Source organism: Molossus molossus, unplaced genomic scaffold (genome assembly GCF_014108415.1).
Source record: "Molossus molossus isolate mMolMol1 unplaced genomic scaffold, mMolMol1.p scaffold_m16_p_6, whole genome shotgun sequence".
Taxonomy (NCBI): Eukaryota; Metazoa; Chordata; class Mammalia; order Chiroptera; family Molossidae; genus Molossus; species Molossus molossus.
The window spans coordinates 663,676-678,504 of NW_023425399.1; the positions used below are offsets into that span (position 1 = coordinate 663,676).

A 14,829-nucleotide genomic window follows, 5' to 3' on the forward strand; every position below is an offset into this window, starting at 1 on the left:
GTGGCTTTGAACCAGCATTCCAGCCAAAAGCCTGCACTAGCTGGGGTCACGTGTCCATTTCTAAGCCAATCACAGGCGGAAGGATGGAATGTGCTGACCTGTGACATTTGGGAGTGTCAGCCCTGGAGTCCTGGGAGGAGGTGGGTTCCCCACAACCATAAAGACCCCTGAACAGCCATCTGAAAAGTTGGAGAGCTGGAGGGCAGTCCACACACCCATGCTGTGAGGCCCATCTCCACACTCCAGGGGCCCGGGGAGCTGTCCCTGAGGCAGGGGTCCAGGTGGGTGTTCGTGGCTTCCGGGTCCCAGGGGCCCTGCACAAAGCCAAACTGTGCACAGCCAGCTTGGTGCAAAGGCTGGTCATGGGTGCATGGGGCTCAGCCCCTCTCCTCTGGCCTTTGAAGGCAGAGAAGGAAGGAGGACCGGACAGGCAGAGAGGGATTCTGTGGAGAGGCAGAGCCTGGGTCAAGTCAGGGAGGGAGGAGGCATGTGTGCAGGGAGGACAGAGGAGGAAGCAGGCCCGGGCATACAGGAGTTATGAGTCCAGATGTGGACATGTGGAGTTCGGGGCACCCGGGGAGGACCGAGAGGTTGTGTGCAGAGGAGGGAGGGCCGGGAGACCCGGGAGGGGGCAGCACAGACTGGGCGACACCCTCTGAGGGACAAAGATCTCCGGGGTTTCAGGTGGCTGTGGGGGTGGCTCCTCAGAGGCAGCCAGAGTGGGAGACTGGGAACTGCCACCGGCGGACTGTGGGGTCCAGGCTTCTGCAGGGTGAAGTGGCTCAGCTGCTTGTCCGGAACGGTAGCTGCTTAGTCCCCGCCTGCGTGGGCCGGGCTGTCCATCTTGTCCACGGGCAGTGCAGGGCCTGGAGTGAAGCCAGGAGCCCAAAGGCTCACACACGGTTGCTTAGTGACCAGAGGTGCTGTCCCACCCCCTTATCAATGCCACCCAGGAGCCCACATGCTCTTTACTTTTGAGAAAATTGAGCCCACACTGCACAGCTCTGAGGGGTGTCCCAGGGGGTGTTTGTCCATGTCTGCAAATACCGTTATGTCATGACTGGGGGGTGTGCCACTGGCATCTAGTGGGAAAAGCCCAGGGTTGCTGGGGGGGCACCTCCCAGCACGCAGGACCCCCCAGCACACAGGACCCCCCAGCACGCAGGACCCCCCCAGCACGCAGGACCCCCCCAGCACGCAGGATCCCCCCAGCACGCAGGATCCCCCCAGCACACAGGACCTCCCAGTGCACAGGACCCCCAGCTCCTGTTCATGGTGCTGCTGTTGGGTGGCCCCTTGGGCATGACATCTTGCCGCCTGCCCTGCTCCGTACTGAGTAATTTTCCGTGAACGTCTTCCGAGGAAGTCCTGCCCTCTTCACTGGGCCGATTCTGAAGGCCAAGCCGGCAAAGGAGGCCAAAGACCTTGGGCAGTGCATCCAAGCTTCCCGTGTGAGGCCTTGTCCCTGCGGAGCCCTCACCCAGGGAATCATCAGGTCAGGGGTGTTACCTCACACTCCAGGGCCACACGCTGGGCTGGCCCAAAGCACTCCTGTGTCCCTCTCCTCATGTGGCCCCTCCTGCCCCCAAACCACGTGTCCCTCTGCTCAGGTCCTGCTCCTCTCTAGGGCCTGACCAGGGCCATCTCTGCCTCCCGGCACAAGTCTCAGCTCCGAGGACAGGCGTGCCTGTGGCTCATCCTGACCTGGAGCCCCAGTGGTGTCTTATGACAGATGGGTAAGTCCACCCCAGTGTTCAAGCAAAGCCTCTGGACCGGACCTGACCTGCCTCCCTCTCGCCATCTACTGGACAGGGAGTTCAGTCCCACCTCCACACCTTTGCCCAGTTGTGTCCTCCCCCAGCCCTGTCGCACACAAGACCCAGGCCTCAGGGCTGCCTGCAAATCCAGGGCTCCCCATGGCCCCTCCCCGCCCCAGTCACCCCAGAGCAGACCTAGACTTCAGGTCCCCCCATTCCCTGGACAGGTGAGCTCCTGGTAGGCTAGGACACCTTGAGGTTGGGGTGTGCCTGGGACCCCACTAGGAAGGAGGTCGTACCGGCGGCTGGGCAGACCCAGGAGGTGCCCCGCAGAACTTTTTCTGATGCAGGATTGTCGCTGGTTATCCTGGCTCCTGTGGCCCCGGCTTGAAGCAGCCTCGGGCCTGTCATGGGGCCACCGCGCAGCCCCTCAAAGCTCGGAGCTGCCAGAGAAGCCATTGCCCCTTTAAGAGGGTCCCGTGGCCCCTCCCCAGCTGGCCCAAAGTCCCCAGAGGCCGCGATTAGGGGCGGGGATGGGGTCGGTGGGAGAGACGAGGCACAGCTGTTATTCAAGGGGGCGGGGCTGGGGGGAGGGGGACCTCGCTGCGGGGGAGGGGCGGAGCTGGGACAGGCCGGGGCCGACGGCCAGGCTGGGGTCCAGGCTGGGGTCTGTGGGGTGGGACCCGGCCAGCGGCGGTGGCAAGTCTGTGAGTTGGGGTCAGGGGGCCGCCGCGGGGTGTGGCCAGGGGCTGCGGGAGACCCGGGATCGGGGGCGGGGCAGAGCCGGGCTGGGGTCCTGGGGACTCGGAAGGGCGGGCCCGGAGTGGCGGGCCGGGGGCGGGGCCAGGGTGGGCCGCGGGGCTAGGCGCTGGGCTCCTTGTGCGGTGGCTCTGGGTCCAGACGGCGGAGGCGGCGCCCGCGGGCCTCGCCGGCACCATGGGCTGTTGTTCCGGCCGCTGCGCACTCATCTTCCTCTGCACTTTCCAACTGGTGAGTGGTGACCCCTCCTCGGGCCCGGCACGGGGCATCGGGCGCGATCACCAACCCCCAGCCCTGCTGCTGGGTCCGCGCCAGCCTGTGGGGACTCCTGGCTGGGGGTGGCTCGGACCCACGGCCTTCTGCAGCCCAAGTTCGCCGCCGGCCCGGGAGGAAACTAGCGCCCTGTGCGCGACCCCTCCGGCCCCTCGGTTCCTCCCCACGCGCCCCGTTGTGCGCGCGCGCAGGGATGGCAGCGGGGTCCCCGACAGCGGGGACAGCTGCAGGAAAGCGGCTGGAAGGTGCCGGGGCAGAACAAAAGCCTTCGGGCGGGGTGCCTGGACCCTGTTCTCCCCGGTGCCTCGGGTTAGGGACTCAAGTCCGGTGGGTACGGTGCGGCCGGAAAGGGGCGCGGCTGCGCGCGCGGTCCACGCGTGTCGGAAAGCGTGTGTGGCTCCGAGCGCCCGCGCAAGAGCCGGTGTGTGTGCGCGGGCGTTCCTTCTCCCAAGCCAGCGCCAGGCCCCAGCGAGCGGCCGAGTTCCGTTTCCGAGGCCTGACAGCCCGTTGGGTGGGGGGTGCTTGTGAGTTTGGGAGTTGTGAGCCCGGCCCTGCCCGACCCTGGCGCCTCGGAAACTGGAGGAGGCTGCCCTTCGCTGCTCCCCAGAGGGTTCTGGGGGGTTGGGGAGAGGACAGGGTGTTGGAGCCAGTGCCCAGGGCTGCACTTGGGCGTCTTTGTGTTTGGGTTTAGCTGGGCCCCTAGATGCAGCTTTGTGGAGGGCTTGGCCACCCCTCAGCCAAGTGTCCACTCAGTGCTTGGAGAGCAGGGGTTCCAGGCCAGTCCCATTCCTAGAGCCCTCTGCCCTGGGGGAGAGGGCCAGCAAAGGTCTGGGCCACTGAGCTGGGGAGGAGATGCCGATGGACCCTGGGTCTCATCTCAAAAAGGAAATGACACTTTGTGGAGGCCAGGTTGGTTGTGCTCTTACTCAGATAAGCATGGTGCTTCCTCCTCCTGAATCCAGCGGCCAAGAAGAAGAGAGTAGAAGGTCCCCCTGCACCCACGGCTGTGTGGGGTTGGTGTCCGGTCCTCCGCCTGGGAGCAGGGCTTGCTGGCCGGGCTGGCGTGAAGCTGACATGCACAGGCCAGGGAGTCCCACCTGGAGTAGCAGGAAGCTACTTCCCTGCGGGGCACTCAGAGCTGAGGAAGCCTGAGGGGCGAGGTGACCTGGAGCAGGGAGGGAGCTGGGCAGTCTGCAGCGTCTGTGCTGATAAGGCCGGGAGAGGACCCCCACCCGGCAAAAGGCTCTCGGGCCCAAGGACTGTCCTGCAGGCGGTGGGGAGCTATTGTAAGCCTTGGAGCAGAGGTGCCGCTCACCTTCTTTAGGTGGGAGGCTCCCTCGGGGGCAGGAATCATGCGGGAGGCTCCTGTGGGTGGGTCAGGAAGCAGGAAAGGGGAAGGAAGGGATGGTGGGTGAGGACAGCCCGGAGCCAGGTGACCAGTCAGCAAGGGGCAGAGCTGCTCTGGGGGTGTTGTGACTTTGGTTTGGTGTCATGTTGAGTTTGGTGTGTGGGGTGCCTGTGGGGTTGAGCTGATGAGGGCAGGAGAAGCAGATGTACTGCGCCAGGGATGTGACCTCAGGCGCAGAGGGGTCAGGTCAGGTAATGTTGCCTGTTTACCCTCCAAAGTGGACAGTGGACAGAGGAGAGTCCCTGCAGGCCCCTGGACAGGTAGCTGCAGCGTAGGGGTTAGGGTCATCTTGGCTTGAGGCCGCAGGGTTTCCCTGGACCGGGGGCTCTGGCAGACTCATTCTCTGCGAGGCAAGGGCCGGCCAGAGCTGTGTCCCCACCAGGGAGGCCAGCCCGGCTGAAAGGCAGAAGGGAACTGTGAAAAGCCTTTTGTCCTGGGCCAGAGGAGGGGGCAGAGGGGCAGGAGGGGGAGGGGAGGGGGGTCTGACCTGGCCCACCGCTCTGGTCACAGTGTGTGGGGTGGGGGCCTGAGGGGGAGCCCTGTGGCTTTTCTTTTCTCATCTGACAAGCGTGCGAGTTTCCTGGTTACCCGGCTACGGGACAAAGGCCCAGGCTTGTCTTCTGGGAGCCTTCTCACTGGAGAACAGCATGAACTCCGCCGCTGCCGCTCCGAGCCGGCGGAGCAGTGGGGCTGTTTCCCAGGCTGTGCCCCACCGTGTGCCAACGGGGCAGCGAGGGCTCACGGGGTTTGGGCAGCAAGCAGCCCTCATCTCTGCCCTGCTCACCAACGTGGCCACAGTGCCGAGCCTGCCGGGGTCTTGGCTTAGAAACGAAACAGACAGACACCCCACCCAGCCTCTGCTGTCCTGGCTGACCGGCCAGGCTGCAGGGTCTCTCTTCTGGGAGCAGAGCCTGGGACTGCCCTTCTGACTTGAGAGCCATTAGCAGGGACGTGCATGACAGTCTGGTCCAGGCCACAAGCCCACTGTGTGCCAGGCGCCCCGGGCTCAGGGGGGAAGGTCAGGCACAATGCAAACAGCCAGTGTCTGTCTCTAGGCGGGAGGCTCCCTGGGGGCAGGAACCACTCCTCTGGGTGGGTCAGGAAGCAGGAAGTGGGCAGGAGGGGTGATGGGTGAGGGACACCCCGCAGCCAGGTGACTGGGCAGGGGGTTATCTGAGCCCAGGCCCTGGTCATCTTCGGAGACTGGAGACTGACTGTCAGCTTCGCTCAGTGTCTTAGGAGAGCACAGCCCACCACCTCCTGGCTGCAGTCACCCAGCCTCAGGGGACTCCTCTGGAGCACCCCAGGGCAGGCCAGTGTGGGGGACGAGCTGTGACATGCCGGAAAGTGGCTCAGAGGGGAGGGGGAGGGGAGGGGGAGGGGAGGGTGTGTGGGAGGGCATGTCCGTGGGAAGTTTTCCTGTGCTATGGATGCGTGCCTGCTTTTGCTGTCCACACCCAGCTGTCTCCTAGGGCCGGCCCCAGCCCCCTACCCCCAAAGGACATGCTTGGAATATCCCCCTGCCCAGGCCTCCTGGAATTAGCCAGCCTCCCCCCCCCCCCCGCCCCAGGCCACCCATAGCAACCGGACAGTGCCCAGGACACACCCACAGCAGCTGTTTCTGGGGCGGGTTGGGGTCCCCTAAGGGCTGCAGGACACAGGTGGGAGCAGCTGAGAGGAGCGGGGTGCAGAAGGGCCGAGAGCTCTGGCTGAGGTCAGGCCCAGTGACCCCAGGGAAATCCACAAGGCTCACCCTGCTGGGTTCTGTCCCTAGTCACAGTGCTCCTTGGAGGGACTCCCCCGCCCCAGGACTCAGCCCGAGGCCCCCAGCCCACACAGAGACTACTGGAGGCCGGGACTGGCCCTGTAGGTCTCCCAGGGGCCAGGGCACGCCGGCGCAGTGGGCCCGAGGCGAAATCGTGGAATGCAGCCACGGCCCTGCCGCGATGCCACCCCTTCTCCGCTGCTGTCCTCCCAGGATTTGCCGGTCTCTGGGCCCTCACTGGGTGCAGGGGGTGCGGCTGTCCTCCCTCCCCGTGTTTCCTCAACACCAGCACTGACCGCCTGGCTCACGACCCTGATGAAAGCAGCAATGGACGAGCGAGGGAATGAATGCTTTCTGGAGTCGTGGCTGAGCTCAGCGCCTGGCAGTTTCCCGACACAGGAAACATCGCGTTCCTTCGGGGTCTGATTCCTTCCCATTTGTCCTCCCTCTGCTGTACCCACAGGGCTGGTGTCCACAGACCTGGTGGGGCCAGAGGGGCCCAGGGTGGAGGAGCAGCCTTGCCCCACCCCCACTGTCCCCAAAGTAGGGAGCCCAGCTGGCTCCCAGCCTCCAGCTTCCTGCCCCTGTCTGCCATTTGTCCCTCCAGCCCTGTGAATCAGAGCAGCCCTGGATGGAGTTCCCATTCGCCAGATGACAAAACTGAGGATGGGTTGTGGGAGTTTGCTCAGAGAGGACCTTTTGAAACAGAAGGCACACCCAATGGAGAGTCCTTGGGGCCGTTGGGCTCACTGTAGAGTCCTTGGGGCCGTTGGGCTCACTGGAGAGTCCTTGGGGCCGTTGGGCTCACTGTAGAGTTCTTGGGGCCGTTGGGCTCACTGTAGAGTCCTTGGGGCCGTTGGGCTCACTGGAGAGTCCTTGGGGCCGTTGGGCTCATTGGAGAGTCCTTGGGGCCGTTGGGCTCACTGGAGAGTCCTTGGGGCCGTTGGGCTCATTGGAGAGTTCTTGGGGCCGTTGGGCTCACTGGAGAGTTCTTGGGGCCGTTGGGCTCACTGGAGAGTCCTTGGGGCTGTTGGGCTCACTGGAGAGTTCTGCTGGGAGAGCCGGGATTTCAGCAGGCGCTCAGGGGGGTAACCAGGCAGGAGAGGCTGGCCGGGGCCTCCGGCAGGGGTTCACTGCTCTTCGTGTGCCCTCCTGGCCTAGGTCACCGCCCTGGAGCGGCAGGTGTTTGACTTCCTGGGCTACCAGTGGGCACCCATCCTGGCCACCTTCATCCACATCGTCATGGTCATCCTGGGGCTCTTTGGCACCATCCAGTACCGACCTCGCTACATCGTGGTGGTGAGTCCACCACGCTCCTGTCCCCTCCGAGGGCGGTGGGCCAGATGACTGGCATGGGGCCTCCAGTGGCAGATGATCCTAGAAACCCCCAGAGCCCCCAGAAAGGCCAGGACTCTAGCTGCTCACCGACCTCCAGGCTCACACCTTTTCCGCAGCCTGGAATTCTGACCCGCACGCTGAGGCACAGAGCAGGGACTGGGCCCTGGGGGCCCCAGCCCAGGCCCCTGCCCTCCACCCTCCTGCCCACGATCATTGGTTTAGACCTGGGTTTGTGACAAACTTTTTCTGCAAAGCGCCCCAGGGCAGGTGTTTCAGGCCTGTGGGCCGCAGTCCCAGCCCTGGGCTCAGTGAGAATGGGGACATCGCTGTGTCCCGGTGAGACTTCACAACAGCATCCTTCAGACCCAGAAGGCAGCTTTCCGGGATGCTTTTTTGTGGGGGAGAGCAGGGGCTCTGGAGTTCAGGCCATTCATGCCCTTGCTCGTCATTTGTCCACCTTGGATGGGCCACGGGCATCTCTGAGCCAGGACACGAAGGAGGGAAAGATCCCTCACGGCTGGCTGTTCCCAGGGGCCCCATCTCCTGGGCGCCCCCTTTGGAGGAGCAGGAGCCCTGTCACCACAGGAAGACTCCATGGCTGAGACCTGGGAGCACAGCCTCTGCCCTCTGGAGACCTCCTTGCATCTTCTTCAAGGGCACTCAAGGGCAAAAGCAGGGGGGGCCTCCTCCCCTGAAGAGCTAGCCCCCCGCCCCTGTCTCCCTAGGACACCATCTAGGTCAATTCACCTTCTCACCCCCTTTCCCCCCAGTATGCTGTGTGGGCAGCCATCTGGATCACCTGGAATGTTTTCATTACCTGCTTCTACCTGGAGGTGGGGGGCCTCTCCAAGGTGAGTCAGTCCAGGAGACCCGTGCAAATGGAGGGGGCATGGCCACAGGGGCGCCGCATGTTAGTCACCTGCCACCCACACACCTCGCAGACTGCAGGTCCTGCGGGGCCTGTTCTGTCCCTCGCCCCCAGGACGGGCCTGGCCCACAGCGGTGACTAGTGACGGTCTGGGAAAGACCAGTGATGTGATGGAAGGGGGCGGGGTGGGGCACTGGTGGCCTCCAGCTGGGGAAAGGGCTCCTGGAGGAGAGTGAGTGCCTCCCTAGGATCCTGGGCAGCGTGAAAGGGGAGTCAGGGCTGGGGGCCAGGAGCAGAGACCAGCCCTGGCAGAGGAGTGCTGGTGGGAACGTCACCTGCCTGCGTCCTCTGGGCTGCTCTGTTCCTTAAACCCTGATGAAGTCCATGCATCCCTCCTGTGGGGGTGGCGGGGACCACATCCAAGGCATGTGTAGCTAGGAGTGCCCTTGGTGAACAAACCCTGCCTGAATGGCTATTCTGGGCGCTTGGCACATAGCGTTGATTTCATCCTTGCATGAAGCCAGGAGGTAAGTCTTAAGAGCGAGGAGTGGGGTAGGGTTTGACTCCAGGTGCAGCAGCGGGGAGGGCTTTGGTGTCCTTGTCCCTCACGGCTGTCGTCCAGGGTGGAGGCTGGTGGTGTCTTTGGTGCTAACCCGATCCCACCCCCTTACCCCCAGGACAGTGAGCTCCTGACCTTCAACCTTTCCAGACATCGTTCCTGGTGGCGTGAGCATGGCCCTGGCTGTCAGCGTGAGGAGCCAGGGGCAGGCTTGGAGCCCCCCAATGGCCAGGCCCTGGGGCCAGGTGTCAGCTGCACCCTGGAGCATGGCTACGTGGAGGCCCTGCACAGCGCCCTGCAGATCCTGGTGGCGGTGAGCGTGGGAGAGGGGCGGGGCACAGGGGAGGGGACTCATGAGCCCCCAGGCGACCAGGCCCCAGGATGTTCGTGCACAGAGGGCCCCACCATCCTCCACCAGTGCAGGGTGCCCTTCCTTGCTCCTGTCTCTGCCTAGAGGTTAAGGACTCACACTGCCGCTCTCCACCAGTGTGGCTTGAGCCACCGGAGCCTCAGCGTCTTGCTTCAGGACCAGCTGTGACCCCAGGGGCAGCCTGAGGATGAACAATGGGAACAGAACCTGAAGGTTTTGATGATACTATGGGGCTAGGGATGCCAGGACTCCCGAAGTCTGTCCCCTCCAGCCCTGGAAGCAGCGTGGGCAGGGGAGGAACCCCGAGAGTCCCACCCTGGCCAGCCAAAGGCCAGGGCCTGAGAGGGAGGCGGGACCCAGCGCATCCCACACCTGCTGGCTGCGTTCGGCCTCTGTGGCGTTGAGAGCGGGGCTGCAGATTGTGAAGTTCGCATTTCAGTGAAACAGCAAGTCAGTTGTAGTGTAAGTGTGTTCCACCCCGTGCTTAGGACACGCTTACACTGAAACCAACACACACACCGAAAAAGCCCTGACTCATCCTGTGGCTGAAGCTGAGACGGAACCGATGCTCTTTCGTCTGCAAGCCCAGCACAGAGAAGTGACTTCGTGCAAGGGGCCTGGGTCCGCAGGGCCCCAGGTGCATGCTTGGCCTTGTGGGGGCCCAGCTCTGCCATTTGCTTTGGAAGGTCCAGGAGAAGTAGATCCTCGGACGGCCCCACGCAGTCCTGCCAGGAAGGAGCCAGCCAGAGGGGGCAGAGCTGGGGGATCTGAGGCTGCAGGTCCTTCCGGCCTCTGGAGAGCTTTGTGGAGGAACTGGGTGGCAGTTCAGGGAATGGACCCGGAGGGGCTGTGGGAAGGCAAAGGTGTGGCAGGTGGGTTGTGCTCCCCAAGACCCCCACTCTAGGAAAAGCAGGGAAGCGGGAGGCGTTTTCAGCACCACGGCCAGCTACCAGGCCTGGGCCCTCTCATTCCGGAAAGCGGTTCGACTTGTCCTTCAACTTGTCCTTCAGCCCTGAGGAGACAGGCCTGCCTCTCTGGCATGGAGAAGGCCCGTGGCCGTCCCCTGAGGAGGGCAGGGCCTCCAGAGCAGGGGGCACAAGTCCAGCTTTTCCAGCGTGTCTGTCAGCCCTGGTGGCTGTAAACACCTCGCTCGGGAGTAACTCATCCCATGGTATTGTTGCCTGGGCCACATGAACGTGGGCAGTGCCGACCCTGCCCCATCCCAGCTGGAGCCTCTGCTTTCTGGTTGCCTGGTGCCCAGGGGTCCACGGGGGGTTGAATGCTGGCCTGCCCTTTATCCCCTGAAGTCTGAGCATCTTGTAATGGATCAATGGAGCATCAGTCCTGCCAGGCTGAGCCCCCGATTCCCCCAGAGCAGCTGCCAGCCCGCTCCACTCTGCCCAGAATTGCCTGGGTCTGTCTCTCCTGGACCTTCATCCAAACCATGGAGCCTGGTTAGCAACCTGTCAACTGGAACTACCTGGAGACAGCCCGATCCCCAAGGAAGAGAACCCCAGTGATCGGCTGCTTCAGGCTCCTGGCTGTAACTGGGGGGTGGGCCGCAGCCTAGGGGTCCATCCAGGCTGTGTCCCATGTCTCTGAGGGCCTCTCTCGGCATCTCGCCCCCCTGTTAAAGCAGGGATTTGGTCATCTTCCTGGCTCACTTGTCCCGTGGCCAGCCCTGCCCCAGAGGCCCTCACCCAAGGGGCTGAGCCAGCCCCTCTAGGGAAGTCAGGCGGCATCTGGAACTTCAGAGCCCCGGCCCACATCCTGAATCGATGCTCCTGCACCTTGCCCGGCACCCTCACCCCAGCCTCTCGTGTCTTTCAGCTGCTGGGCTTCGTCTATGCCTGCTACGTGGTCAGCGTTCTCACCGAGGAGGAAGACAGCTGTGAGTGTAGCCACAGGCCCCCCCAGATGCCCTGTAGAGACCCAGCTGGGCCCAGCAGTCAGGGCGGGGGAGGCAGCATCTCTGTTCTCCTGCCCTGCTCTCCTAGATGGGTACCCGTGCCTAAGGGGGGGCTTGCTTGAGCAAAGAGGGGGATGGCCCAGTCATCTGAGAAGAGGTACGGGGGGAGCCCCAAGCTGTGGGCACCGGGGTCAGCTCACCCCAAGACCTGCAGGCTTCCGGGCTGGCCCCCCATGACTCCCACGGCTGCTGCAGGTGGAGAGTGGAGCCCTCAGACCTACGGGGGGATGGGCCACTCACATCCTGGCAGCTGAGAACAGGCCCTGCTGGCTGGGCCCTGGGGGCCTCGGGCCTGGCCTGGACACCTCCGGGCAGCGCTTGCACTGCCCCCCCACTGGCGCCCCTTGGACTCTCCTCTCATCTGCAGCATCAACCCTCAGCTGCCCTCACAGACATTCCACCTGACATGGTCTCATGGGGATGCCTGCAGAAGAGAACAAAGCCAGAGTGGGCAGGGCTGGGTGCACTGGGGCCCTGGCTCCCACAGGCAGACCCCTCCCTGGGGCTGGGATCAGAATTCAGAGCCTCTGTCCCCAGAGTCAGGGGGCTCTGGGGTGGGCAGTGCCCCTGTCCATCCTATGGCTTGGAGACCAGGCTAGCTCCCTGACCTGCTCCTAGCCGCCCTTGCACTGGGTGAGCCACCCAGCCACCTCTCGGGCCACAGCTGGCCAGGAGGGACAAAAGACCTCGCGTGTTGGCCACACACGAGGACAGAGCCAGCCCTGGGGTTAGAAATGGATTAGTTTTGCCCGCAGAGCCCCTGGCCCCCGCTAACTGTGCAGACAGCTTCAAAGGGGCGGGCGAGTGATGTTTGTGAATAGGATGGGGGTGATGATTGGGGGAACCTGCAGCCCCAACCCCCGGCTCGGAGGATCCGGCTCCCCAGGCCACATTCCCAGCTGAGCCCGGCAGTGCCCATCGAAACCTCTCGCCCTGGGTTGCCTGCACTAATCCTGGTTCAGGGAGAGCCGTCTCCTGGCCTGAGCCTGCTGGGGGCGCTCACCCTCCCAGACTCCTCGCTCACTCCCATCTCTGCCCTTCCTGCCTGTGTGGTTGGGCAGGGCCTCCATTCTGCCATCTTTTCCATTGTCTGGGTTTTGTTTTATTTGGGTCTTGATTTCTTTCAGTTGATTTCATTGGTGGATTTGATCCCTTTCCTCTCTACCATGTCACTGAAAAGCCCTCCAACCTCTTGTTCGAGCAGGTGTACTTGTAAGTATGGCCAGCGCAGCCTGCCCCGCTCGGCCCGGCCAGCCAGACTAGCGCAGCCCTGGGCTCCTCTCCTCGGGACAGCGTCCCCAGGCACTCTGTCTGTCCATCCTGCCATCGTCCACATGTCCCCCACTTTCCTGAGATCTAGTCTATGCATCTCCAGGCCAGGAATGGGGGTGCAGCTCTGGGGCTTGGCTCCCCACCCCCTGGAACTCCATGCCCAGTGGAGTCTGCAGGAGTCAGGATCCAAGCCGGTTTCATGCCAGGGGGTTAGTGGGGCAACAGGGAGCCACGTACAAGACGAGTGGTGTCTCACCGTGGCAGGAAGTTAAGGGTGTTGGTTTCCTATTTTTGGAGGAACAGACTTCTTCCCTCACGAAGAGCAGTGTCCCTGCCCTGCACACCCCAAGCGGGGTGGGGATGCCTCCTCACCTTCTCTGAAGCAGCTTTTGCCACCAGCCCCGCCTGCCCTGTCATCCTGAAATTTGGTGGCTGGTGGTCTTGTCTTGGTCAAGCTATGCTTTCTTCATTCTGCCCGTGTCCTCAGAGGCAAGCCTGCCCCAACTGTGGCCATGCCCTGGGGACCCCGGCCCTCCTGTCGGCTCCCCAGCCTTTCTACCCTGCAAGCGAAAGGCACAGAGTGGCCCAAGGCCAGCAGAGGCAGCAGGCACCTCGCTCCCATGACAGGGAGAGGCCTCCCTCCGGCCCCCGAGCAGCGCAGGGTTCACGAGAGCCAATGCTGGGGGCACATGGGCTCTGAAGTGACAAGCCAGGGCTCAGGGGCTTCCACCCCCAAACACACGAGCTGTCTGCAGATGAGGCCTGCCCTGCCCAGGTGGGACCCCCAGGCCTGGGCTGGCCTTCCAGCGCCCGGCCTTCTGCCCGTGTCAAAGCCCAGGAAGCTGTCCCCCTCCTGGGTGTTGTCCCATCTGCATGTTGGGCTCTCCAGGGGAAGAGACAGTGGCCTTGATGACCAATGACCTCTGACCCCTAAGCCTTCCTTCCCAGCCCGGAACAGGCTCCTCAGGGATTCTCTGACCCCGCCCTTCTCCCTGCAGGCCTGCGTAAGTGAAGCTGCGCCCATCCTGCTCGTGCCTGCGTCCTCTGACCCAGCCCAGACGGAGGGGACTCCAGGCAGTGGGACTCACCGGGCTCCCTGCCCCCAGGGCCCTGCAGGTGGCCAGGGCACCTGCCCAGGGTCAAGCAACTGGACACCAGCCAGGGTAGCAAGCCAGCACCAGGCCAGGATGGCTGCAGCGCCAACAGTTTGTAATTTCTTTAAAAAAAAAAAAAAACAACAAGAAAGAAAACCACGTCCTCTGTCCACAGCAGGCCTGGCACTGTTGTCCACGGACTCTCCCTCAGGCGCCTGCCCTGGGGCTGCGGACCCTGCAGGCCACACGTGATGCCGAGGCAAAGGGCTGGCCTGGGGGGCTTCCGCATGGAAAGTGTGACCCCACCTTGAAGGTGGAGTGAGCCCCGCCCACCAGGAAGGACAGCCCTGACTGGACACGGGCCTGAGCTCACACCAGGGGCTGCAGCCCTGGGGCGGCCGGGCTGGTCCAGCAGCTGTGGCCCTTCCGCCCACAGGGCAAGGTGCTGCCTCGGGTTGGCCCTGGAGCTGTACCCGAAGAGGCCCTTCGGCAATAGTCCTGCAGGGTCCCCCAGGAACCAAGTGGGTAATAAACCACTGTCCCCAGGAGGCAGGAGCCAGGTGGGTCATCCCAGGTTTGGTCTCAGAGGTGGCTTAGCCACAAGGTTCCAGGAGCCCTTCTGCTGAAAACTAAGGACAGGAAGAAGGGGGAGGGGACGGAGGAGGGGTGCCCTCCACTGTTAGGAGGCATTTGGGGAAATGACCTGGGGAGGGCGGGAGGCACAGGCACTACCCTGCTGGTGAGCAGAAGTGGGGGTGGGGGACTGGGGGGCTCCCGGTTCAGGAACACAGGCTACTGAGCACCATCAGGGAAAACCTGACATTTATTGTGAATCTTTAAAAACGACCACACTTAAAAAATAATAATAAAAACCACCAAACTTAGCTTTAAAAAAACCCCACCCCCCACATCCGGCTGCCTTCCACCCCGGGCTGCTGGTTGGGAATCAGCAGGCTCGCTGCGTGGAGGCCGCTGGCCGAGCCAGGCGAGGTGCCCACCGGGCAGGGTGCCCACACTCGGCACCTGGGGGAGAAGAGGGATGAGTCAGCCGCTGCCAGGCGGCTTGTCCCCCACCTCCCTGGGTGCTCTTCCTTCTACCCCTGGAAGATTCTTGGGGCACACAGGCCTTTGGGAACCCCGAGAAGGCCAGGTTTCTGTCCCCCCTTCCCCATCTATGATGATCAAAGGTTCACATATCTGCCCACCCATGTCCATTCCCACCAGTGGGGGGCCCAGTGTAAGGTCCCATCCAGGGTCCAGGGCAGTATTTTCCACAGGCCTCCCCCCCCTGGCCTGGCTGCAGCCCTGTGTGCCCAGCTGGACAGGAGGCGCTGTCCCCGAACACAAGGACAATCAAGGTAGAGATGTGCCCCCAGGTGTGGTTTAATGTGCCAAGC

At 63.4% G+C, this 14,829-nt stretch overlaps 1 protein-coding gene across 1 annotated transcript; it reads left to right on the forward strand.

Annotated features, from left to right (window-relative positions):
* The first annotated feature begins 2,693 nt into the window (after positions 1-2,693).
* NKAIN4 (sodium/potassium transporting ATPase interacting 4) lies at positions 2,694-13,495 on the forward strand. Its single transcript, XM_036244638.1, has 7 exons — positions 2,694-2,747; positions 7,124-7,261; positions 8,071-8,151; positions 8,846-9,040; positions 10,928-10,988; positions 12,194-12,278; positions 13,337-13,495. Exons 1-7 carry the CDS (start codon positions 2,694-2,696, stop codon positions 13,344-13,346), a joined length of 624 nt encoding a protein of 207 aa, XP_036100531.1. The 3' UTR covers positions 13,347-13,495.
* Positions 13,496-14,829: the final 1,334 nt, after the last annotated feature.